This window comes from Acipenser ruthenus, chromosome 21 (genome assembly GCF_902713425.1).
Source record: "Acipenser ruthenus chromosome 21, fAciRut3.2 maternal haplotype, whole genome shotgun sequence".
Lineage (NCBI taxonomy): Eukaryota > Metazoa > Chordata > Actinopteri > Acipenseriformes > Acipenseridae > Acipenser > Acipenser ruthenus.
The window spans coordinates 3,206,417-3,232,514 of record NC_081209.1 but is presented as its reverse complement, the minus strand read 5'-3'; the positions used below and the strand labels follow the sequence as shown (position 1 = coordinate 3,232,514).

The window sequence follows — 26,098 nt, the reverse complement described above, 5'->3', positions numbered from 1 at the left end:
AGAGGGCTCCTTTATTTCACACATCACAAAACGGTTCGATATTTAAAACAGTGAATTAGTGAAGGTCCTTATCCAGGGAAACAGAAGACTCGACATGACCCAACAGCTGATGAACCACAGTATTGAACTATTGAATGGTTAAACACCGAGGGTGTACCGCACACAAATCCAGAGCGTTGCTAAATACGTTTTACTTTCACTGTAAGCAAAGAAGTACTTGCGAAAAGCTTTTCAAAAGGTTTTAGTATTTTAGTCACCTCTAGTGTTGTAACATTTCTCAAACATCGCTCAGCTGTCAAGAAAAGGCTGGTTAGGTGGCACTCTACCTTGTCTCAATGTTATTCACCTTTTCAAGGCAGCCTGCTCTGCTGGGAGCTCAGACAGCTTCCTACGCGGTGACTTGCTGTGACAGCCTCACACGTTACCCCTTGGCAACTAATAAATAACTACAAAAAAAACTAAAACAAAACTTCACTTCAGCAGCTGGGAGTTTACATCTTGCTTCTTTTCTTCCCAGGATTATAAAATATTTCACTCATAACCCCAAACTTGACATCTCTTCCACAGACATAAAAAATAAGGGGGGGGGGGGGTTAACCCAGTCGTAACCGTTTTGCGTTTTGTAGATCACGTCTCTTATGGTTCATCTACCTTGTCAGTTTTTGAACATGTAACACTGTGAACTATTTAACATGCTATTAATGTTGCTGCCTTGATGTTATCTTAGCATGAAAGTCCCAGACACTCTACTGTCATTGAGAGGCAAGAGGTTGCAAGACCCACTCTCAACTCTGACTTAAAGTTCTGCAACTCTTTTGATTCAAATCCAGCCAACAGCCTGCAATTTAATTGAGCCTGGGTGGTCTCAGACGAGCTCTGAATGGATTTTGGTCCTCCTTCACAAGAAACAGCACCTTGTACACATTCTTACTTCACTTAAAAACACAACTAAATACACCAAAACCTTTAGACGTGCAAGCTGAAGGACTCCTACCTCCAGTCAGACTTTTCACAGCATGTTTTTAAGAACGGTTTTAAACCGCAAAGCGACAGTTTATAAGGACAAGCAGTACTTTAAAATAATTGTGAGGGCTGCTTTTACTTATTTCAGAAGTACAAAATGTCTATGCTTTTCTCTTCTCCCCCTCAGTGTGCTGCAATGCCTGGGGGTAACCCTACAGCTCTGATTATAAACCCTTTTAGAGGCATCTGGCAGCACAGCATTAGGGACTGAGGAGAGTCAGAAATGATCATACTCAAGTAAATTCATCTGCAGCTTTAATTTGCTTCAGTTGTAATATTTTTAATTTCATGATTAAAAAGGCTGTCGAGTGCTTGTCTGCAAAAATGCTTCAAAAGGTGTGCTGGACCCAATCCCAAAGAGGCTGCCAGTCAGTATTTGCACAAATCGATCCAGTGGCTCCAATAGCAAACAAGCAGTAATTTTCATAGTTGTCATAGAGAGTATTATACTACATGCATAACACATATTTAGCAAGTTAATCATTATGAGTTGCATACTTTGTCTCTCAACTTGCTTGATAGTTTCAATAGTCATCGGGGTGAGCGCTTCACTGATCAATTTAGTAACACCCCCGTATGCATGCATGTTAATTTAATAAATTAACTGAATGAAATGCAACTAATAAAGCCCTAAAAGAGAGAGCACAATATTCACATTTGTAACACACATTACACCCACGTATTGATCTCCAGTAATCCAATCAAATGTGCTTGTTTAATGAACAAGAAAATAAAAGCAGAGCTGAAAAACAAGGAAATGTAACAAAACACAAAATTCAATACCAACATGTTATTTATTTATTAATAAAACCACAATGAACACTAAAATTCGATATATATAGTCTGGCAGTGTGTTTTCTGTCTTCTCACCGACATCTAAATTATATATATATATATATATATATATATATATATATATATATATATATATATATATATAGATATATAGCTGGTTTAGTCCCAGATTGTTTTGCTAGTGAACACAAGATTTGAAAAAGGTTTTACCCAGTATAGTCCAGCTGATAGCATTTTTGTTCCAAACAGGGTTGTTCACTTAAATGATTACTGCCCTAGAATCTGCATTCTAATATTTCATTAAATTACAAAGATATCTCAACACTTCATTCAAAAAAGAGGTATATTGCATTTAATGAGTGTTTGAAAATGCCCAGAAGTAACGATAAGTCCGTATAAGGGCCGAGGGTCAGTAAGATGGGACAAGTGAAGACCAAAATAGAGGGGAGAAAAAAAAAAAAAACCAAAACACAACATGTTATAAGATATATTAAAACACATATTGTTTAAATATGGCGCTCGCATTAAAAATTTGATGCAAAGTAGGGCCTTAAACTTAGCAAAACTGAGTCTCGTGACGAAGAATTCAACTGACATGAAAAAAAAGAGAACGCGTCAATAGACCAGTTCATTACTGCTAATATACCCGATGGTAGTTCCATTAAAGGTGAAACAACTTCAATAGTAAATATGTCATTTCTGACCGTCACGTATGGACCACATTTCCATCTTAAAGACCCTTGTCCTTTGTCAAGATCCTGTCCTGGACTTAATACTGTATCAGTAAATTATGACTGTCCTCAATGTATTTAACACTTCTTAACAGCACTGTTCAGGAGCAGATACAAAATCAAATACATAGAATTGTCTAGTGCAGACTGTATGCTTATTGAACCACTGCATCCAAATACTGCATTTTGCACACAAAGCATTACATGCGCCCCTGCTCACGTTTGAGCACTGACCAGTAAAATCATTAGTGTTGTATTCTTCTTCTGAAAAAACTTCGTATTCGATACAGGTAACTTCTGGTATATATATTTAAAGCTAATACTCATTAAACTCAAGCTTTGCATTCTTAAACTACAGTCTTAACAGTTTTGTTCTTTCTGGATTTTATGCAACTAGTTTATCATTTTACTGGATGCTTTGATTGGTTTGGAATGTGTTATTTATACAAACCAAAAACAAAACAAATGTCAAAGTCAAAATGCAAAGAAACTGTGGTATTAAAAGACCCAGATTGAAAAAAGAATATTTTCTTTTAAAAATCCTCACCTAAAATCTGCCATCCTTTTAAAGACGGGAATTATAGACTGCTATAACCTTTCCTGACGAGATCAAAATGATTGCCTGCTATTGCCGCAGCACAGCTAAGAGCTTATATATATAGCAGATGCCTTTGCAGTGTACTGCTGTCAGAAGTCATCCTTGTGGCTTGATGCCTGGCGCAGTAAAGCATGAGAAGTGATGAATATTAATATGATGTTAACACTTGGGTCCTGGGAGTTACTGCAGCTTTTTCATGTGCTGTGGAAGTAAACATCATCCCCATGTAAACTTTGGTCTTTTGGTCATCGTGTTGCTCTCCCTCCTTGAGAGTCCCGCTCCATCCTGACAGGAATCTCTTTATCCTTTCTACAGCTCTTCAAAGAAGGCAACCCTGGTTTTTGTGCTTTGCAAAGTGAGCTGTAAAAAGAAAAAAAAAGTAGTATAAAAAATAAAGATAGAATCCTTACTGAAACACGGAATTCCACCAAACTCTAAACAGTCTAAAACAAACTGCTATTTTTTTATTTTATTACTATTTGTTTTTAAAAAGGAGGAAACCACCTGTTAGTTTTATAAAACTAGAATCAAAACATATGCTAACATTCAAGTTTTGCTCTGCACTCCAAAGTAGCATTCCCTGCTTTATATCATTAAATGCATGCAGTCGGGTTTCAACCTCCATGCCCACCAGTAGGATGCGTACCTTCAAAAACTAAAGAAGGTAAAACTTCAAAACACTTGTCTGCTGTAGTTGACGTAGTTTCTTATACATGTTATCAGAACTCAGAATTGGAACCTACTTTGGAATGCCCTGAGCTCTGAATTCGAACCTACTTTGGAATGCCCTGTGAGGTTCTGATACATACCCATGAAACAAACACTTGCAGGAGACCCAAAAATTCAAAACGCAGAGCAAACCCAAACCAGAATAGTGAACACTGACAGTCGATGGGAACGGCTGCGTTCCTTTGCAGTTCCATACCAGTATTTGTTTATTTCAGTCTTCAAGATAACTGCAGCTGCAGTGGTTTGGTTTGCGTCATGCCCAATTCTTGGCAATTTAGATTCTTTTGAAATTCCTGCCTTCAGACTTAAATAAATAAATAAATAAATGTGCTTAGAAAGCACCGGTGCAAATATGGGGACTTAAGAGACACATGTACTGTTTATTTAGTGATTTCTGTTTTATTTTTTTTAAGTCAATTTTTTGGACTTTGAAGGAGTGCCGTGGTGCTAATCAAAAAACATGATTTATGGGATAGACAGGGATTTGTAGAGCCTGTGTTTACCAATCTTCTTCAATTTTACGCTCGGCAGGACGCTGTATCCGAGACGGGGAGCTACTAGGGACGTGCCTCGTCACTACCCTGGCTGTGGAGGAGAGGGGGCGGACGGTTGGCTTTTCTCTTGCGAAGGCAATTATCTTGTGTCTGCCTTCATCTTGGCAGCGGTTCTCAAAGGAATCAATGGGGAACAGGAATTCTCTGACCTGCACGTGAGGTTCCAAAGAGTTTTTTGCACCACCAAGGTGATCAATTTTCCATCCAGCCTGCTGAAAATCTAATTAGTTGTTAATCACTGGACTGTGTTGTGCCAGCTCCTCTTAGTCTCACACTGATTCTGGCAACTGGATGGAACAGTTTCGTTTTCATGCCTGCTTTCTTTCTAGGAAGGCTTGGTAGCGAGAGCGCTCTACAAGCGATTTCAGGCAGCAATGTGGGCTGGAAGACTAGAAGCAAAGGTTTCACAGGTAGGCTCTAGTTAGACATTACTGTCCACGGTTTCAGTACCAGTCAGTCCTTTTAATGTACAGTTTACTCAGCACATAAGACAGCACTGAGAGTTGACAAGCTGTGAATTATTCAGTGTACAGCAGGCTACACTACAATTAGTGATATCTATACATTTTTAAGGTCTTCAGTATTGTTTCTGTTATATTCACTGTTCCCCTATACTTGTCTCAGACTGGCTTCCGACCTCTATCTAGTGGCAATATGCTACAGTGCTGCAATAGACCAAATGAAGCGTACAGTTAAAACAGCTTAAAAGGTCACATCGGATGACTTTCTGAAATGAACCAATTAACAGACAATAGGCAGCGACACAGCATAAAGCCCACAGCTGGTTAGACACATCTGTACTCACTACTGAAGCAACAGAACTCCTGCTTGAAATGTAAATGACCTACTACAGTAGTGTGTTAATCTCCACCGGTGGTGTACAATTTGTAAATGTAATTCAATATTAAACGAACAACTGTTGTTTTTAGTTTTGTAAGTTATCGGTTTTGATCACGACAGCAGCTTGTTGTCCAGCAATCATTTGTGACCGCTCAGGGCAGGCAGTCTAAACCTAATTTTCAGTAATTGATAGGCTATGACACTTTTCTCCCTATCCCAGTCCCCGATTGATTCAGGACTGGGGTGAGCAGGTAGTGGAGTAGGATGATTGGCAGATTTAGCTTTGGAAACCAGAGGAATGTGTTGAATCTCAAAGCAGCACTGTGACATGCAGTAGCTACTTAAAAAAACAACAGCATACATTCAAATAGATTTCAAACGTTCATTGAACAGTACAGTCAGGTTAATACAGTACACACACTCAGTGCAATTACCATGCAATTAGGAGAAATGCAGAGCAAACGCTCAAAAAACAGCTGTCCACTTATTAGTAGAAACATTCAGATAAGAATGTACACAGAGAGTACCTTTCAATACCAAACCAAACGGGCTGTCAAATGCAGACAGGTCTCCTGCCTTGGGACACATGCTACAGTAGATGAAATAAGAACCAAATGGATCAAGATATGTTCACAAGGGCTGCGGGACAACCCAGATTGAACTGGTATTTGTGAATGAAGTCGAGAGGCTACAGAGCTGGTTACTGTGTGACACAAGGCACCATTCAAACCTTCAATCAATCAATCATCCTAGATCCTAACTTGACAGACCGTCCGTCCCATGTTATTTGGTCATTTAAAAATTCTATGTCGTAAACAACGAATGAAATTCTTCATTTCAAATGGTTCCACTCCGGTAAACTTCTATTCCGCAGTGTGAACTAGAAAATATATAATGATGTTCTCTGTTCAGAGAGGATTCAAATCCCCAGTTTAATTTAACAGGGTCATTTCAGTCTCACATGCAACTGACAGTAACCTTTCATGTATGACTTCACCAGCAGTCTCTTTCTAACTTGGTAGCGGTGCACACTTTTTATATTTTAAAATGGAAGCCTACGAAATGTTCAGCAATGGTACAAAAATAGTTCAAAATAAAAGCACTGCATGGTGAACCTACAGAAAAGCACGATCTGAAGATGATTTTCACTTTTCTCAGTACCACAAGACCGTTTCAGTCTGATCATCGGTTCTACTCCCTTAAATAATCAGGTCAAGATGGATCACGTTAATGTGAAAAGGCCTCAAGTGAAGGGAGGTCCAGTGATTGGGAAGTCCCTGCGTGTTGTAATCTTTAAACCAAGTTTGTTAAATTGCATCTGATATTCAGGTTCAACTGCTTCATAACCTTGGCCTGTCCATCGGATTTCAGTTTAGTCGAGGCCCCACGGGACTAACGTGAATGACATTTCCCAGCCAGATGACTCACAACCTACAACAAGCAAGACTTAATATGTGGAGCCTTTATTGTAACCTTGCAGGTTTAATATGGAAAAGGAAATCTTGTGAATATTTTATATATTATTTATCTTTCCTTCACATTGATTAAATCCAATGCAGAATCAATGAATGCTGAAACACTGTATTGAATCTTACTTGAAGGAAGTATTACCAACGTTTAATAAACCCGGCTTGTGAATCAAATTGTTTCAGATTCTCATTCAATATGCATTTCATTGCCCAATACATTTTTCATCCATCAGGTCCAAAAACTAGGACTATAATTTTGTATGTCATTGCATTTTCTAACAGGAAATACATATTATTTGCCATATATCATTTGGACACCTAGCACAGCATTGGAATTGGTGAACGAGAAGCCTGAGTTTATAATTACCTGTGCTGTATACAATCCTAAAGTAACGTACCTTTTTAATGGTGCTCTGCTTACTAGTTCCCCTGTCTGCATTCTCGTTGTGCAGGATGTCTAAGGGAGTCTCTCTCTCTTTCAGCTTCAGAGACTCAATCTCCGTTTTCAATTCATTCAGCTGCTCTTGCAGGTTTTTACTCTTTTGCATATACTCCACCCTACAAGGAGAATAACCCGACATTAGGCTGGTGTCAGACACAAAAGCATTTATTTGGGAATTAGGTTATCGGTGTTCAGGTGGTAAACTGTGGCACAATATGCCTGGTAAACATTGATCATTGCATACTACCGTTCCCCATCACCTACAGTATGTTTTTGTAAAATGTAATCTCTGCATCCCAGCTGCAATGACCAAATATGGTATTTCTGGTAAGTTCAGTCCAGATAATTTGGAATACAGTATATTTTTCACATTGGACTAAAACTCTGTGTTAAATCAAAACACACTCATATAGGTATCTTTACTGAACAGACACAAACACTTTCTTAATTTACTTTAATATTAAAACCTAGAGGTTTAAAATTACTGCCTTAGCACCAAATGATAAAAAAATGAGTACCCAAATTTATCTTGGATCCAGTCTTACTGGCCAGTCACTTTTATTAAACATGCATTGGCAAAACCAAAAACTTACTTCTCCTTCTCGATCTCCATGGACAGACGTTTCATGTCAGTATCTTTGAAATCGAAAGTGAGATTGTCACTGCTCAAGTTAAAGCTGGGGATATCAGTGGGCAGGGCATTTGCATTGGAATTTGTCGTCTGAAAATAAAAACGCAGCAGGAAGTTAATAAAGCGCTCCCCGCTGGACTAGAACAGGTATATAAAGGCTGTCCCGGGGGGCTGTGCTTACCGTGTACGCAGACTTGCTGGTGATCTCCAGCAGCTTGTGTTTCGCCCTGCGTTCAGACTCCCGAGCTTCCTGCAAGTCCTGCTTCAGATGCTCTGCCTCTTTGGCCCTGAAGAAGAAAGAAAAAGAAAAAAAAAACAAGCGAGATAAAAACTGCTCAAGTTGACCACGTTGCGTGGACAGGCTTGCTGAATCTGTGGTGGATGATCATAAACACTACGTGACCGAGACAAGGGATCCTGGGTAGGTGTGCATGCAACAGAAGAGCAGTGTAACTCATGCACCTCACATGATGTCTGGGGTTTGCAAACCTAATTGTTCCTTATGTGAGGATAACCTTGACTAGTGCTCCTAAACAGCACCTGACAATCATAAATGCTGCAATATTGACGTATTGGGAAGAGAACTAAAGTCATCACAGTCTAAGTACTCTCTTTTCTCAGTCTCTGCTTTTACGACATTTAAGAAATCTGTATTTGAATGTAATTTGATTTAGACAAATTATGCTAGTATAATTGTAAAGCTTGTTTCAAGATATTTTTAACCAAAAACTGGAACACAAGGTCAAGGAGCCCTCCTTGGTTCTCTTGTGCTGCAAACCGAGGAAAGCAAACAAGTGTTTGGGTAGATTCCCTAAATCAACCCCCTGATTAATGCGCCAGCGTGTACTGTGGTAAAGCACAGTGTGATGGTGTTCGTGAGGCCCCCACACACCTCCTCTCAGACTCCTCTGCCATCTTGAGAGCCAGCATCTCTGCCTCCAGCACCTTCTGCTCCATCAGCCTCTTCTCCTGCTCGCTGCGGATGGACGTCACTTTGATCCGCTGCATCTCCTGCTCTGCCTCGGCTGCTTTCTGCGCCAGCAGCTTGGCTTCCTCTTCCGCAATCTGGGCTTTCTCATGCAGCAGTTCTGCCGTCTCCTCTGACCTCAGCTAAAGTGGGAACAAAAAACACAGCGACTTAATGCAGCTCATGAGGATGAACTAAACATAGACAATGAATAAATATATATGAATAAATAAATAAATATAGATGAACAAATAACTTTTTTTTTTCTTTTTGTTTTTCACCAATTGATTTACCTTACTTATAGTCCACCTGTAGCTGTCAAGATGTTTCTAATTGCAGTGAAAGCCTTCAACTAAACTGTGACCCACGGAACACAAAGCTTGCTTTCAGACAAGGGCGTTAGTTCCCTACGGAGTACTCCATACAAAACTAATCCGCAGTAGTCTATATAATAAATGAATAAATAACTAAAGCAGCTCACCAGGGCCTCATTGGCCATCTGAGCCTCGTCCTGCAGCTGGTGCAGCCTCCTCTCCAGCTCGTCTCGCGCTCGCTCCGCCTCCTCTCTCAGCTGCTTCTCCCGGGCCAGCCTCTGACGCTCCATCTGGGCAGGCAGAAGAAATGCTGAGCACTGCGCTGCACACAGATGCTCAAAGACAGGAACGCTTTGCCCAGTGTTCTGATGGAACATGCCTTGAAAAGCATTAAGAGTACACTCTGCATTCTGAATACTCAACACCAAGGCCGCTTACCCATAATCAATCTGTTGAATTTGATTTGGTGTGGTGTGGAGATCGGACCAACGTACAGTTAGTACATTTTCTATGTTAAAAGTTAAAAACGCTTTTCATTTTGTTTTTGGAACTGGTTACCATAACAAGATGACTTATACGGATAGCTTCTGCGTTCAACAGTATAAAATACCAATGACACTGTGGCTGCCACCTCCTCTCTCACTCTCCCCCAGTACCTGCTTCCTTGCCTTCTCCTCCCTGGCTTGAGACTTCATCTGCTGGACTTCCAGCGAGTCCACTCTCCTCCTCCTCATGAACAGGTCATGATTCCCGATGCACAGCTGAAGAATCTGCAAGAACAAAAGGTGCAGCGTGTATGAAAGAGACCTTTCCATTTAAATCCCAGTTGGGTCAATTTCAACCTGCTATCAGTTGCTAATAACACCAAGTACCTAGTGATGCAATGCAGTTACTTAGTTACTGGCCCTTCCCTGTTTCACCCAAAGCTCCGCTATAAAACCCAGCAGAACACAAGTTTACTCTCTTCAGTTTTTAAACACTGATAGATTACACTGGCTGTTGCATTTCTACTTTGATTGTATTGGTATTGAGAAAAGCCTTTCTTCTCTGTTAAATGCAGAGATGCACTCACATCTTAATTCAGGTTTATAAGACTTGGCTCTTAAATGATATTGATCGGCCTGGGCTTTGAAAACACCAGGCTGAGTGCATCACTGATTTTCTGTAACTAAGTGGAAGAAACATACCCTTTGTTTACATCTGATATTATTGAATGAACACAGCTTGTGAGCTTGCCTCTGTAACTTTAAGAAAACGTTACAGCTCAGAACTATTTGGAAGACAATGAAACGGTTGTGTGGAACCAAAAACCTTAGGGGGAATTACACAAATCAATAAAAATAAAAATGACGCTCACTCAGAATCCAGACTCACTTGAGCAAAAAAAAAAATAAAAAAACGAGATGAACACAGAGACTAAAATATTAAGAAAAGCCCAGTGAAATACCAGACCATGTTTCCCCCTGGGTTCTGCTTGCACACATGTTTTGAAAGCGACATTCCCCCTGGGGGGCAGACAGCGAGACAGTGAGTCATGGCAGTAGATTGGGAAACGGGATATTCAAGCACACTTTGCACAACATTGTCATCCAGGTTTGATAGTTGTATTAAATAATTAACTCAAAAAGACCTGGAAGAAGGTTAAACTGGTAATCTGAGGTATAGGTGGACCTACAGGACCGGAACTGTGCACCCCTGTGTTACGTGAATGCACTTACCAGCTTATTGACCCTTAACTTTGAAGAATTAAACTTGAACACGTCAATCTTTTTGTCCAAGGGCTTTATTGCAAACTGAAAAACAGAAAATGAAGAATAAAAATCAGTTTAAAATTTGTACCAGGACACAGGCAAATGACCTGTGGCTTTTCCTCAACTGTGGCAGAACATGGTCAATACCTCTTTGTCGCTGTAGGAAATGTTGCGGATTTCGTTCCACGGGAAGGAGATTTTCGGAGTGAGTTTGTTCTGAGGATCGTAAATATGAAGTCCCATAGCATCCACCCCCAGCAGCAAATTGGTTCCCTTTTTGTTCTGTGTACAACAAACCGGACAGGGACGAGTTATGAAAGAGGGTAATGTAATTCTGCACCACACGATTGTGTGTTGTGCTTAAATTAATTCATGACAAATTTTCACAGGCATGTTACTACGAAGAATCGACACAGGCACAAACACTGTAATGCCAAGCAATACCTTCGATACAATGCAAGATCTCAAACTGATAACTAATTATTAGCCACTCACACAACTTGTTGAAATTATTATTTTAATTAAGAAAATCGGACAAATGGGATCATCATAGCAATTTGCAGAGATGCGGCCTGCCATCTGGACACTGGTCAATTGCTTAAGGGTTCATCCAACAGTAACATAACTACACAAAGCAGGCAGAAGGGAGGCACAGGTGTGGAGACATGCACGACGAAGCGTCACAATGGCCATCATATTCATCTCCTCTGGGATGAACTGGACAGCAATGGCTTCCAAGCAACGTGGCGACACACTGGCAGATCAGCTGCTGTTTAGCTGGTCAACCGGGAGCTATTTTTAAAATAAGACTGCCAGCACCATGCAGGAGTTTGTATCCAAAACAGACTGCACAGTGAACGTGCATGCAAGGGAAATGCCATTTTGAGCTTTTATTAGAACATGTTTAGCTTTTTATTGTAATATCATTGTATCAGATCAGTCTTAACTGAGACGAGTCTTACCCTAATGAAAAAGTAGTTCACACCGTACATCTCAAGATCCTGTGCGATCTTCAAATACTCCATCTCTGCCTCATCCCTGCAGAAAAATGAATTCATTAATAACAACACTGATAATAATACTAACACTCTACACAGTATCGTTTTTCATGATTTGTCCACTTTTTAAATCAACATACCCCTAGCTGGGAGAAGTGGGATATACAGAACCTTATATTCTGTGCATCACATTTACCCCTGTGACAGAGGTCCTAGTCTATAAATCACAACCTCAATCTGCTAGCTGCACAGCTAGGATATGTCTCTGTCTCTTACTTAACACTCAGACCAGTTCTGCTATCATCTTCTGTGCTGAATTTGTGTGTTTTTAAAGGTTCCTTTAGGCAGTTTTCATTATTGAATTCACCAACAGCCCCCGTTTTGAAATTGACTTTTTGAATTTGTTGACTCTAAAACACTTAAATTAGACCCACTCTGTTGATTTTCCCTTGGTCCTGCAGGCTCTCATTATTGGCCGTTCTATATTCGATTACCTAACAGAGTCTCAATATGTAAATTAATTTATAACTTTAAACACTCAATCATAAGATATGCAATGGAAAGAAAAAAAAGGAAACTCTCTTCCGTGTTAGAATGTAGACTATTATACTGGAATCACAGACTCCCAGTCTGGTCCTGCTATAGGTTGTCACTAGGACTGCAGGACTGTATAACAAACCTTGTTCTCCCTCTGTGTTCTGCATACCAGGCAGCAATTCTTTCCTCCCACATCTCAGGTGTCATCTGGTACAGGTTTATCACCTTGAGGGGATCGTAAAGGACACATGTATTTATTAGATTCATTTATTTGAAAGTGTCTAGCCAGGATAGGCTCTTGAGTTGCAACTAGTTTCCAGGACAGCCCCAGATACATCAAACAAACACTCAGCTATACATCTTACATACACAATAAACAGCAAAGAAAAACAGCTTGCAACAACGGCAGCAGCAACATTAATCAATAACAGGATCAATTAACAGAAGACCCTGAGTTTCTGCAGGCTCAGCATCATCAGGTAAAGCATTCCATAGGCTGGCATATGCAAATGCATGCGTTCCAAAACCGGATTTAAAAACCGAGGGACTGTAAACGCAAAGCAGTTCTCTGATCTTGAGGAATATGTTGCAGACATAAAACCGGAAAGATATTGTGGAGAATGCCCATTTAAAACAGTTACATTTTAAAAACATCTTTTAAATCTTTTCTGTGCTCAAGGGAGCCGTGTTAGGTTAAAAAAAGACTATAATGTAAACGTCATGTGCTTGAATTGGGTTTGCATGGTTGACCAGCTGTGGTGACATGATTTATAACTGGTTCAAATACCTGGGATCTGAATAATACCAATACTACCATAACTCCCCCAGTCTATTCTAGTGCTGTCTGTTCCAGAGTACAAACCCTGACTACAAAACACTGCAACTTAATTCCAACAGTTTTTATATCTTTACTGATGGAAATCTTGTAAACGCTTCACTGTTTATACAGCTAGCTCTCTGCTGTAGACCTGCCACTGATGTACCGCAAACTCCAATCTGAGGTTTTTCATTTACTAACCCTGTCTGTCTCATAAAGAAATAATCTACCCCACTCTCTCTCAAGCTCTCGCTCTGTTACATTATTGTGTGAAGAGATTTATAAAGAACAGATTCATTGGGATGCAACACCTCATTTTCAAGGATGTCCAGGGATGAAAAAAAAAAACCAAGACTGGGGGTTTAGATCTTTGACAACTAGAAAATAAAATATCCCAAAGGGCATTCACAGAGCATTTAGGAGAGCCTTGTTATTTTGAGTACAGTTCCCCTTTAAGAGCTGAATATTTCTTGCTGTTGTTTTTATTAGGGTTAGGTTTTATAAAATAAAAAGGGGGTAAATGAACGGCAGGTAGCTAGCTGTCCTGGAGACGCGGACTGCTCACCCTCTTCGGAAGCAGTTCTTCTTGAGCCAGAAACCCAGGCTTGTGCGCACTGGGGTCATAATCTCCATACTGAAAAACAAGGGGACAATGTTAGAGCAAGATTCTTAACTCCAAAAGGGGTCTGTTAATACCCCTCAAAAACGCCACCTGAAGAGACTGTCTAAAGGGGTGCTAGTCTAAATAACAGGGAGGTCTTCAGGCGCGGCGAGTGTATTATATTATTAAATGAATTGTTATTTGTAGAATGCATTCCTTGAAATAAGAAAACAAATTGCACAAGTAATTAAGAAAGCATTATATGAGCACTAGTTCAGAGGGTGTCATAAGCCTGCTAAACAAATCCAACAGTGAAAATGAATTCAGCCTTCCTCCCATTATGGAAGCAGCCTAGGACACGTTTAAGTACATATTAAAATCCTGAGGCTCCAAATAATAGCGTCATTAATAATATATGATCAATCACTCCCAACATGATGAAAGTGTGCTCAGAATCTCTGCATCAGAAGAGATAGCGACACTTAGTGTGGGAGACCCGCTAGGGCATGAACCACAGCAAAAAGTGCTACCAACATCTAAAAAAATAAAGAGATGAAAACATATCAACAATGGCAAATAATGACAACCGAAAACCCGGTCTTAATGTTAAATTAACATGCAGTCAATGTAAAACTATAATTGTGTGAATTAAACAGCCACACATGAACCCTTTCAGTCCTAAATTATGGATTGTAACTCTCGGTTAGCACTCCTTTCAGTTGGGTTGCTTGTATAGAGAATGTAAACACCACGTAACCTGACAACAAACTCATCTTGAGAAACAGCTCAAATGAAACACTCCAGCTTTGACATTACAGTTAGGTTTTCTTTGTGATTTTGTCCTTGAGTGTAGCTAAGCCTGTTGGCTTAGAATAGCCTTTGTATTACTGGGAGCGTGATCTGGCATAAGGAATGGGGTTTGAGAATTTGTTTGTCATTTGGAATCAGCAGTGCTGACTGGAAGTTAAATTAAGAGCGTGTGTGCCACACAGGGTAATGCTTTCTACAACGCAGAGGGGCAATAAAGACATGTGGCTACATGCATGTAAGCACAATGAACTGTTCTTCCAATATAACACTGAACTTAACCAGGATCATCCAGCATCAGCCATATTATTATTATTATTATTATTATTATTATTTATTTCTTAGCAGACGCCCTTATCCAGGGCGACTTACAATTGTTACAAGATATCACATTATACATTATTTCACATTATACAGATATCGCATTATTTTTACATACAATTACCCATTTATACAGTTGGGTTTTTACTGGAGCAATCTAGGTAAAGTACCTTGCTCACGGGTACAACAGCAGTGTCCCCCACTGGGGATTGAACCCACAACCCTCCGGTCAAGAGTCCAGAGCCCTAACCACTACTCCACACTGCTGCCCATAACTATTAAAACACTCAATAGTGATCAATTTAGAAATACTGAAAAGAAACTAAAGTTCAATGACACACGTTTCGACTAGAAGTCTCTGTCAATGTCTACTGCGTCTACTTTTTGTTTTTTTTTAGAACACATACAGTTGTGCATGTTTTGTGTTCATGTTTATTTAAAAGCACATTCTAGTTTTGTTTGGGTAAATTTTATAATTTTTTTAAAGGTTTTAAATCAGCATGTAATCAATGGTTCTGATTTAATCGAGACTTCTGGTGGGACACGTGTCCAGTTTCTCTCCGAATCCTAAAGCACTTTTTCCAAATTAAGAGTAATTAAGAAACGATTAACTGAAAGCGATTCAGCACAAAGTCCGAATGCATTAACTTAATTTGGTATCCAATTAGGGATTGCAGTGCAGATTTTTGTTCAGTAGCCAACAAAGTTAAAGAAGAAACACACTTTATTTTTTGTGCTACTGCTGAAGCCCAGGACTTCTGGTAGACTTTCGTGCACTGCATACTACAAAATGAATCCCTTTATTGATCAGTCACGAGATGAAATTAAAATGTATATATTTGTGCAGAATTAATTAAAAAAAAAAAAAAAAAAAATCTTAACTTGATAAACCTCTAGGATGGATCAACTAGGCTATGGTGATTTAACTGCAATGGCGGCATTGCTCAGAAAGTGTTGAATAAAGCAGTCCTAGTTACACAGCCTTAACGAGATCTCCCACGTATCACGATGCACCTCACGCTTGCACGCATGCCAGCGAGTCTTCTCGTGCTGTTCTGCACCAGCAGGGTGCACACTCCTTTCAGGGCAGCTGCTGTGCGTCAGCTTGATGCAGTGCAAGGTGACAGCGCTGAAACCTCCCCGAGAGCCCCTCCGCATGCAAACCAGCTCCCTGCTCTCCGCACGCTGACACACGCAGCCCTGCCTTGAGCTGCAACAACCTCTGACTCACTTTGTGGGATGACAAAGTTATCAGCTTTCCTGGAGGAAAAACACTTCATTTCAATGTCAGATACCAAAAACCTGCTCTGTAATCATCTATATGCATCAGGTCAGGTAAAAATCTCTCTATTATTTCTGCACCGTTGGGCTATGATTGGCCAGCCAAGAGTTTGAGGCAACATTTATCTTTGGAACAGCTTAACAGAAATGGAGGTTACTGCCTGGAATCTTGTGTTCAAGAATCAGTTTTATGCCACGAATAAAAAATGACCAAATAACTTTGTTGAAGTTCGGTTTCCTTAATGTATTGTGTTATTTTAGAAAAGACTATTTTTAAATACTCTGCAGTGCTTTTCCATGTTGTCCAATCACCCAAGTACAGCGTCAGTAGCAGATTTAGATTGAAACGGTAAACTGGCCAAAAATATCAAGGAATTTGACAATTACAAATAGAGCTACAGATCCAGCAATCCATTCTGAATATTTCCAAAACCATCACATTGATGTCAGACACAGGTCTGATCAATTGCAATTAGGCTTAGAAACTTTGAGCCAGAGTAGACTTTATACACTATCAGAAGATTATTGTTGAAAACTGTTTACACTGTAGCTAAAGTCCACTTGTATAGAAGGAGCATTTGAGCAATCATCAGAAGCAGGGTTTGAATGCATGCTTGTTCATACCTTTGCCTGCACAGCGTAGGAAGCCAGAAGGACTGAAGCTTCAGGTGGGCAATAGATTTCTTCATCCAAAATCTCCTTCTTCACCTGAAAAGGGGTTAAGAATGTTAGCCCTGCCTTGTGCCTGTTTGGGACACACTGATCTGATGTAAATATGAGAAATCCTGCAACGTTAGTATCGGGTGTTAAAACGTTCTTTAATGCTTTGAAGTATGATCCACCACGGTTACCAAATCATGAAAACCTTAAAAGCCGAAAGCATTTAAGTTTATATAACGACTGACCTAAATACCATATTCCTACTTCAGGATAAGCAGCTGTCAGAGGAGAATGCCAAGGGACACTAAAGTCTTTCTTCGCAACATATTTTCAATGTTGAGTTTTAAGTCCAGTTACAGACAGCACATTTCTGAAACTACAGTATAAGGCAAACAGCAGGAGATGTTTGCATTTCAAGTGAAGCTTGGACGTCATTGAAGTAAGTAATTTTTCCAAACTTTACTTCTTTCGTTCAAAAAACATCTTTTTTATTCTTAGTGGAATCAATGCCCTCCCATCGGGTACTATTAACTTTCATCAGAGCTACAGAGCAGCACCCTGACTGTCAAGTTTAAAAAGGCTTTCCATAATAGCCACTAATATTGTTCTTTAGAACTGGTATTAGGAATACATGGTAGTGTTTCAAAGGCAATGTAGTTTTAATAAAATCAAGATGTTAAATCTCAGTTTACCCCGTGTAAAGAAATACAAGTCAACAAATAACATTATAAAAGAAACGCCATCAAACAATCATTTCAGTGCTTCGCCAAAGGCAGAAAACACAGCCAGTGTTCAGCAGCAGAGATCTCCTATTTCATATTTGATTTTTGTTTTTATTATAACAGAGTTTAGGGCTAAAAGCATCAGACTGTTTGTGAAAGACAGCACAAGGACAGGGGGGGTAAGGAAGGCTGTACATTCCTTTTAACAAACCAAAGCTTTCATCAAATTTTCCTTTCAACAGACTATCGATTTAGGGTACAGTCTTAAATGAGAATTTGTTTTTTTAATAGAGAAGAGATAAATTTCTTCACCTTAATCAGTCAGTACCCCAAAATTAAGGGATGACTTTCAGGCTGTTTATTAGTTCCAGTACCTATAGTCCATCGAACCACGCTCTGTGATACTGTGATTGTGTATAGCAAGTTCAGCAAAGAATCTCATTGTAAAAAATAATCAAAACCATTAAGAAATCATGCATAGCTAAGCTTTTTTTTTATTATTCTTTAAGTGCAGACTTGGAAATTGATTTAAATTGAAAGAGAATAGCAATACAATGTGTTGTTTCTTATGAAATCCGAGAGCCACAGTCTAATGTTTTCTGCATATATACGATTACTGTACTGATTTGGAGTTCATTAACCACGATGTGTCTGAAATCTGTAAACACTTGACTGCTTGCTGTTTTACTTTTCTTAATTTAATAAAAAGTCTTTTGCATGTAGATGCTTGGTGCTTAGTGACTCTGAGCCTGTAAAACTCTGTTATGAATCAGTTCAGTACTTCAGATTATAAAATAGTATCCAATGCCAAGCAAGACCCTGCTCAGCTCTACTGTCACACTGCCTCATGGAAGGTAGCCCAAGATCAGTGCTAATTGATCAAAGATGATTGTGCAAACTGACCAAAGATTACATTGGGATACTCTCTAGAACAACGAGGGCACATCTTGATCACATTGCCAATATCGTCACAGAGATTTTCCTCTTTAATGACAGTTTCTGCATTTTGAATGCACAAACTCACTGCTTTTGGATTAAAAAGCCGCCAGGAAGATCTCAGCTTGTGAAATGTATCTGTTCTTGATCAACTAAATTGGTTGCCATTATCTGTGAAGCGGTCTGCTGTTGCATTAAGAGGAAATCAACTTCTTATTTTATGAACTGCTTGCATTTAATGAAACTTCAGATGTACCAATCACTGCAGATTACAAACACAAAGAACAAAAGAGAATTGGATTTATTTACTGGAGAAGGGCTGGGGTGGACAAATACCTCCCATAGACATAGGGAATACAGAAATCATTGAGCTGAAGCTGTAATATCCAAGTGTTATGTCCAGACCAGTCTATATATTTTATTTTATTCCTAAACAAAAGGTATGGTATCCTGGTAAATTACTTTTTCCCAGAAGGTATACGCCTTTGTGGAATTAGGCAAAACATGTTTGAAAACTGATGATGATGTTACAAAACACATGTGGGTTTTACTGCAGTTTTTAATGAACTACATTACTTTTCACAGGAGATCATTCCTGGAGTAAACGCTTTGAAAATATGACCCATTACATCTAATGCTCTGTAATTTCACCAAGACCTGAATCCTGTACTCGCATTGACTTTCACTACCTAAACTGAAAAAAAAATAAAAGAAAGACAAGGAGACTGGTAATGGCAACAGTTGTATTAATCTGGTGTCCCTCACAGCCTAATTAATTGATCCTTCCAGTTTAGTAAACCTCAGCATCACTTTCTAATAAGACCTGACCCCTTCAAGCACAACCTAGCTGTTGATCAGCCCAGCAATTCCCTGGAGCGCTGGTGTGTGCGAGAGTGTGAATGCATTATATACAGCTTCTGCTTCACTGCACTCCATCAGTGAAAGAGATTATTGATCAGCCTCATCCAGGGTATAAACCTGTATCGAAAAGCTAAATAGAAAGAAAAAGAAAAAGAAAGAAAGAAAGAAAGAAAGAAAGAAAGAAAGAAGTCAACAGGTTTCATAATTCAGTGGGCCGAGACAGATGTATACTACTGGTGTCCATCACATACATTTCACTTACTGTATCAGCTTCACTAACTTGTACTCAAGCTGTAATGAAGGCACTCGTTTTTGTGTGAGTTTTAAGTAAATGTAAGGGCTCTGTTGCATTTTGAAGGAAGGCGCATTTTCTAAGAGGGATAAAAACCATTCAAAGGTAACTAGCAAAAACAACTGAGCTGCAGTACAGAGCAGCTGATTACTTCTGAATACTTTCTTGTCACTTTCATTCTGGTAATTCTATTCTTTTCCTCTGTGAAAAATTTGCTTGAAAAACAATGTCTATAAATTGAGCAAATAACACACACACACACAGAGGACTTCGTTTTCTGTTTGGAATACTATCTTTGGGCGCATTTATATCATGTACAGAGACTTTCCTTAAATACCAAAAACAGGGTGACGAAACTTACAGGAAGGTTCCAATCAAAGTCTTATTTACCACGATCCCCCTGCAACGTGTCAACATTTCCCTTAGCAAGCCTGCCCCCTGCTGGAGAAACACCTATACTACCCAAACGAGCTTCCAGAGGTTTGCTGAGGTTTTAACAGTGTGCTACAGAAGTGTACCAAGTAGTCACACACACACAACCAACACATGTTGGTCTACCATCAACACAGCGCTCTGATTTTGTTAAAAGTTTTGACAGTTTCCATCCTGCTACATCAGAACAGCAAGGCTCTCCTAGCACTAGTCTTGGACTACTAAAATATTAGTAATTCCAGGATTGCTGGTAATCAGGGTCTGTGAAACCAGTCCTAAAGGTTTAAGCTTGGGAAGTTATTTCTTGTTGATATCAGATTCCTTGGTTTCCAGTCAGCATTAAACCAAGGAAAACGACATTCTCGATAATAAATTCTGCACCTTTACATCACATTTGTTTTATAAGGTGACACATTTGCATTCCACTATTCTGGCCGTCATCACAGCACTGTATTCGATGGGCTGGGAATCCTGACAGCAAACGCACACATGGAAATGGCAGCTCTTCCTCTGATAGTTTCCTTAGTTAGCCCAACACACAAACCTTGCTTCTAGTGCAAATTAAGGGCAGGGCAAGCAGGAATAGGATACAAAGCTATACAGCCATGGCTCTGGAAATAACCTTGTTTGATCTGTCATCTGCCTGCAGGTTTTCTTTTGTGCTCGGAGCATCTGAAACCTCTGAGCATTGTGGTGTAAAAACACAGAGTGGATAGGATCTGTCACACGGCTTCAGCTTTGCTAACCGTCTCCAACAAGCTCGATGGGAGCGTGACCAGGGACAGGGGAAGGAAACGCCAACTCATTTCTATATAGAAACAGGAAGACACCCCAGACCCTTATAATACAACCTCACATCGGGGGCCCGCTACCATCAGCCAAAATCACAGTTTCAACTAGTGCCTTCCTCAGGGTGCACCTCATCCACCAAGTCAGGGCTCCAAGCACAAGATATAGGATGTACATTTCCTCTGGGTGTGTCCTGCCAGTCACAGCATTCCCACCCCGCATACCTGCAGGAAGAAGAGGTGCTGTGTGATGTCCTGTACAAGCTCCTCCTCTGCGTTTTCCGGGTAGAATTTGGCCAGGAAATTGAAGGTGATTGGCTCTTCTTTAGATACATCGTGATCCAAGACCTTCAGAAAATGAAGAAATAAACACATTCATCAAATGAAGTACAAACAGTCGTTCACTTAAACCTGAGGTGTACTCCACAGTTCACAGCAGAAACAGAACATGGATCTCATCCACAACTTTGTGTAGCTGATGGTGGTCAGCTTCCACCTTTCTATTCACATTACTGGAATCTGGGCTGGTCTTACCTTCTTGTCCATTTTGAGCCAGGCGACAGTCTCCTTTATATTGTACTGAAGTCCAAAGAACCAGGACTCCCTGAGCCCCACGGTCCTACACACCAGGTCAAACAAGTCCTTCCCTTTCCATTTGACCTATATAGACAAACACGAAGGCAAAGGTCAGCCATGTGCTTAATGAAGTTGGAAGCTTACTGTACATAGCGATTACTGTGTAAACGTCACAATTATTTTCTTGCTTTTTCAAGTGCTGACTAATATCTAGATTAACTGGAGCACCACTCTCACTCTCACCCCTCCCCTCAAGAACATACGAAAGATTACATTTCTCATCACATTGGTTCAAGTAATGCTTGGGACAAGCTCCAACGAACATCAGAAACTTTTTTAGTAACCCTCATTATAGTTAATACCATAATCTTGCAAATCCTTTCAGCAAAGCATCCGATGATAACATGAGACAACCCCTGCCTGAAGGATGTGTTTGCTGTGAAATGAAATACTGGGTGCTGGATATGCAGGATTTGTAAGACTCTTCATCTCCGACAGATTTACTATCTCCACATTTTTTATCAAGAGCGTGGCCGATGAATAATGTATAAAGCGGTTTTTTGACAGGAACTTGAAGGACTAATTTCCTGGGAGCAGGGAAGATATGTACATGACAAGGGTATGCTTTAGCAAGCAGGGATTACCAGAAATTGCTGAATAGGTAGCAAAGCACAATGCTTTTGTGTGGCAACGGAAATCTCTTTGATTTTCACTTTAAACTGCTAGGACTTGCAAGAAGGTTAAAATATATGTATAGATGTATATAAGGAGTTGGTTAAAACTTAAAGTTCTTAATGTGAATTGGTCCACATAAAGAAATAACTCCTTGTCAAGGGATGTAAAGGGACTGTGCTCTTAGTGTTTAACTCATTCAGCGCAAAGCAACTAATAGCAGAAAGTGAATTCTAGTGAAAAATAAATACAAAGAGAGCACAGATACAGAAGGGCATACAGAAGGTAAGTTTACTGGGCTGCTGCTTCATTCCTAGTCCTGCACATACAGGTCTGCAGTGTTAAAAGAGTTCACTTCTCAATAATATCTCTGTGTGGAGGGATCACAGTAGAAAGACTCGGAGAGTCTCTCCAAATCAACTCCCACACCCCTGCCATGACTCTGATGTGTAAAGGGGGGGGTGGGGGGGGTCACAGCTGGAATATTGACAGTGTTCCAGGTTCAGATCTCAAAGGGACAGGGTACGAGTTCTGAAATATGAAATCAAAGCAAAGGTCACTGTACAGCCAGTACCAGGGCCATTCGCCTGCCTCATTCCTCTTGGTATATTCTGTACAAGTTCAGATCAACAAGCCAAGCTAACTGATTGCAACAGGATCCTATAATGCTGTATGCAGACAATTAATAAAGAAACAATACATGTGCAATGCTTGAATCAGGGCTGGGCAGAACTTTCCAATGCAGAAAGAGTCATTTGACAAATACAAACCTTCTCAATAAACTCTGTTCCCATTAATTTTAGTATTTGTTGGCGATTCTTTTGAACCCGTGCTGATGTGGAATGGCCATCACAAGGACCGGGTATTAAAATAATACACTAAATGGATCAAAGTGCTCGTTCAGACTTTTTTTCCGCCAGTCGGATTTAATAAAAGGCATCACACGTTTCAATGTCATCTGTTTAGTGTTAAATTAAAAAGCATTCCTCAGCCATGAGCAACTCATTTCCTGTTATCCCGAATCTGACAAAAGCAGAGGAGACGACTCGCTTTGCTGGCCGTTCAGCTTTTTAATATTCAGTTTACTTTAAGTCCCACACACTGGCTCCTCAGATTTTACAGAGGAGGCGCGGGTGAAAAGTCTGCAGCTATCCTGATTCAACACTGCCAGAAAGCGCAGTTTTAATAAACATTTTAGACACTGATAGGTTTCAGGTTTTTAAATTGTTTTGAGGTTTGTAAATAGTGTATTATTAATGAATAAAATTGCTTACATTATTTTTTTCAAGTTGTTGGGGTTTTTTTTTTTAACTTTTCATTATTATTTCTTTCTTAGCAGACGCCCTTATCCAGGACGACTTACAATTGTTACAAGATATCACATTATTTTTTACATACAATTACCCATTCATACAGTTGGGTTTTTACTGGAGCAATCTAGGCAAAGTACCTTGCTCAAGGGTACAGCAGCAGTGTCCCCCACCAGGGATTGAACCCACGACCCTCCAGTCAAGAGTCCAGAGCCCTAACCACTACTCCATGTTTTCAAATCCTCCTTAGTGATTCGTATTGCAGGAACTCACAGATTATTATTATTTTTTTTTTTTTGTATTAGTCTGTGTTAAGGAGCTCGGGAACTGTTTTCACTTCTAGTTGCCCGTCACAGACACATGCAAAGCAGGCTTGATGATCCAACGCGTCTTTCTATCAGCAGGCGCCAGCGCCATCTAGTGCACATCTGTGTATAACCAGGGAAATAAATGAAAACTTGTTTCCAAAGTGGCACTGGCTCTTACTTCTATAGACACACTGGATTATCTAGCCTGTGGTGCATATATTTACAGCAAGCAACTATAACTTAAAACTAGCTACTGAACGCAGATATAGGAACTATAAAACAGACTTATCAAATAACAAAAAACACAATATTTGAGTCACAACTGAATAATTGCTGTCAATATAAAAAGCGAAGGAAGGGAAGAAAACTACAGTTTAGTGACGTGCTGTTTATTATTATTATTATTATTATTATTATTATTACCTTCTGAATGTATTATGGCTTATTTTGAAGGCACTGAAAGACTTCTAGTGGAAACGTTTGTCATTGAATTTAAGTTGTTTTGGTTTTTTTTCTAAATTCAGCACTATTGAGCGTTTCACAGTTGTGGATGAAGCAAACACAGGCTAGACCAGTCAAAAGTGTCTATGACACTCCTACTCTGGTCACTAGATAGGGATGACACTTACAAACAAAGACACTGGCTGATCTAGCCTATGAAATAGGCTCTATATGTACTTTATATTACTGTCAACTGTACCTGAAGCACAGCATCTTAAAAACACACAACTAATAACTGCATCAAGAACGACAGTACTGTGTCTATTCAAAAAGCAAAGGCATACAGTACCATACTGGCCCACCCTAGCCCAGGTTTTAAAAATAACGCTATTTACACCACTGCTGTGCAAATAGAAACACTTTACTTACAGCACTATAACCCAATCATTAAACGGTGTGCTTCTGTCAATATTAACAATGGTTAAGATTAAGGTTAGGTATTACATTTTTTTGGTTTCCCCAATAATAATTGTTAATAATGAAAGGTTAGGGTTGGCGGGGCTACGATTAGGGTCATTAAATTAAATAATATTAGGCGTTAACATCAGTGGTGAATCGGTCTGTGGTTCTGGCAGGTTCCAAGCTGTTCTGCACGGATTGGAACGCTCGCCAGCCAATGAGATAGCTCCCTTTACTCTTGCAGGGTTCACAGACTGGAATAATATGTCCCGGGCAGCACCACGCTTGTGTGCTCACCTCACAGCTGAACTCCATCTCTGCATCCATCGTGACGATCCTCACGCTGAAGCTTTTGGTCTGCTTCCTCTTCAGGGAGCTCAGACCCATCCTGGACGCTAGGGCACGTGCCATGGTCAAACAAATTTAAAAAAAAAAAAAAAAAACTGGAATTTATACTCAAGTTAGAAATTCCGTCTCTAAAGCACATCAAATGGTTGGTCGTCAAGCTACGTTTTATTTATGGTAAAGAAATAAGAAAGCCAATGCTCCGAGACAAATCGAAAGAGTTCAAGTCTCTATGGCAACAGAAAGAAGTTTCACAGCGAGAGAGAGAGATCCGGGTGCTGCTGATGATGAATGGCGGAGTGCGTTTTTGAGTTCCATTTAGCCGATTTTCTTGTAAATCTTCCTTTATACAAAAGATCATTCAGCACTTTATCATTGTATTAAAGATCAATTTGTTAAAATCACCATTTAAGTCGTATAGTTGTGTTTGTTAATGAATTTTCTCACCAAAGAATATACAGCCTGGGGTCCGTATACAGAATTAACATCTGTTATTAAGTCTCGTTTAAAATCGCCTTTGCTGTCATTCTCTTAGTTAACAGTAGTTAATCCCTTCTCAATGCGTGTTTTGTACTTCTTAATCTCGTTGTAAATACACGAAGTGATGTTGAGTTGTTTTCACAGAGGTTTGTTGTGGTAATGACTCACACGACAGCTGTACAGCTACGTAGCCTCTTCGACTCCTGCCGGCTGCAGCGAAAACCCAAACAAAACGCAGTTTCGATTCTGCACTGTGAAATGCAAGCAAAGTCCGTTACACAGCTATGAAGCAACCTCACGTTTCGTATCCAGAACGCGTAGCAGCTGGTTTAAATCCACGCATTGTCTGTGTGATTCATTCCACTTCACGCGAACATGCTGTGTTGATGGGTTTTTTTTCCCCAGCAGTTTGTCTTCTGTTTTTGTATTTCATTCCATCGCAGTTCTGAAACAAAACAACGACGTTCTATTAATTTTCTATAACCCATAAAAATATACCTTTAAAAAAATAAATAAATAAAACGACTCCCAAGTTACAAAAATTAAAAACCAAACAGCGACAAAACTTGTGCAAACTGAGACTACCCACATGCCTGCCGTGGAGAAGGCC

At 39.8% G+C, this 26,098-nt stretch overlaps 1 protein-coding gene across 3 annotated transcripts; it reads right to left on the bottom strand.

Annotated features, from left to right (window-relative positions):
* Positions 1-1,805: 1,805 nt before the first annotated feature.
* On the bottom strand, positions 1,806-26,094 carry LOC117428213 (merlin). 3 transcript variants are annotated; one of them, XM_058994336.1, is made up of 16 exons: positions 24,961-26,093; positions 21,432-21,557; positions 21,123-21,245; positions 16,831-16,914; positions 13,762-13,830; positions 12,522-12,604; positions 11,807-11,882; positions 10,992-11,126; positions 10,812-10,886; positions 9,750-9,863; positions 9,261-9,383; positions 8,705-8,922; positions 7,994-8,099; positions 7,775-7,902; positions 7,138-7,297; positions 1,806-3,507 (listed from the first exon to the last, which is right to left on the bottom strand). In XM_058994336.1, the coding sequence occupies exons 1-16, from the start codon at positions 25,072-25,074 to the stop codon at positions 3,457-3,459; spliced, it is 1,785 nt and encodes a 594-aa protein (XP_058850319.1). In that variant the 5' UTR covers positions 25,075-26,093; the 3' UTR covers positions 1,806-3,456. The 3 variants fall into 3 exon arrangements, with proteins under 3 accessions (XP_058850319.1, XP_058850321.1, XP_058850320.1); XM_058994338.1 differs by having other exon boundaries at positions 25,657-26,092; XM_058994337.1 differs by lacking the exon at positions 1,806-3,507 and adding an exon at positions 5,798-5,859 and having other exon boundaries at positions 24,961-26,094.
* Positions 26,095-26,098: the final 4 nt, after the last annotated feature.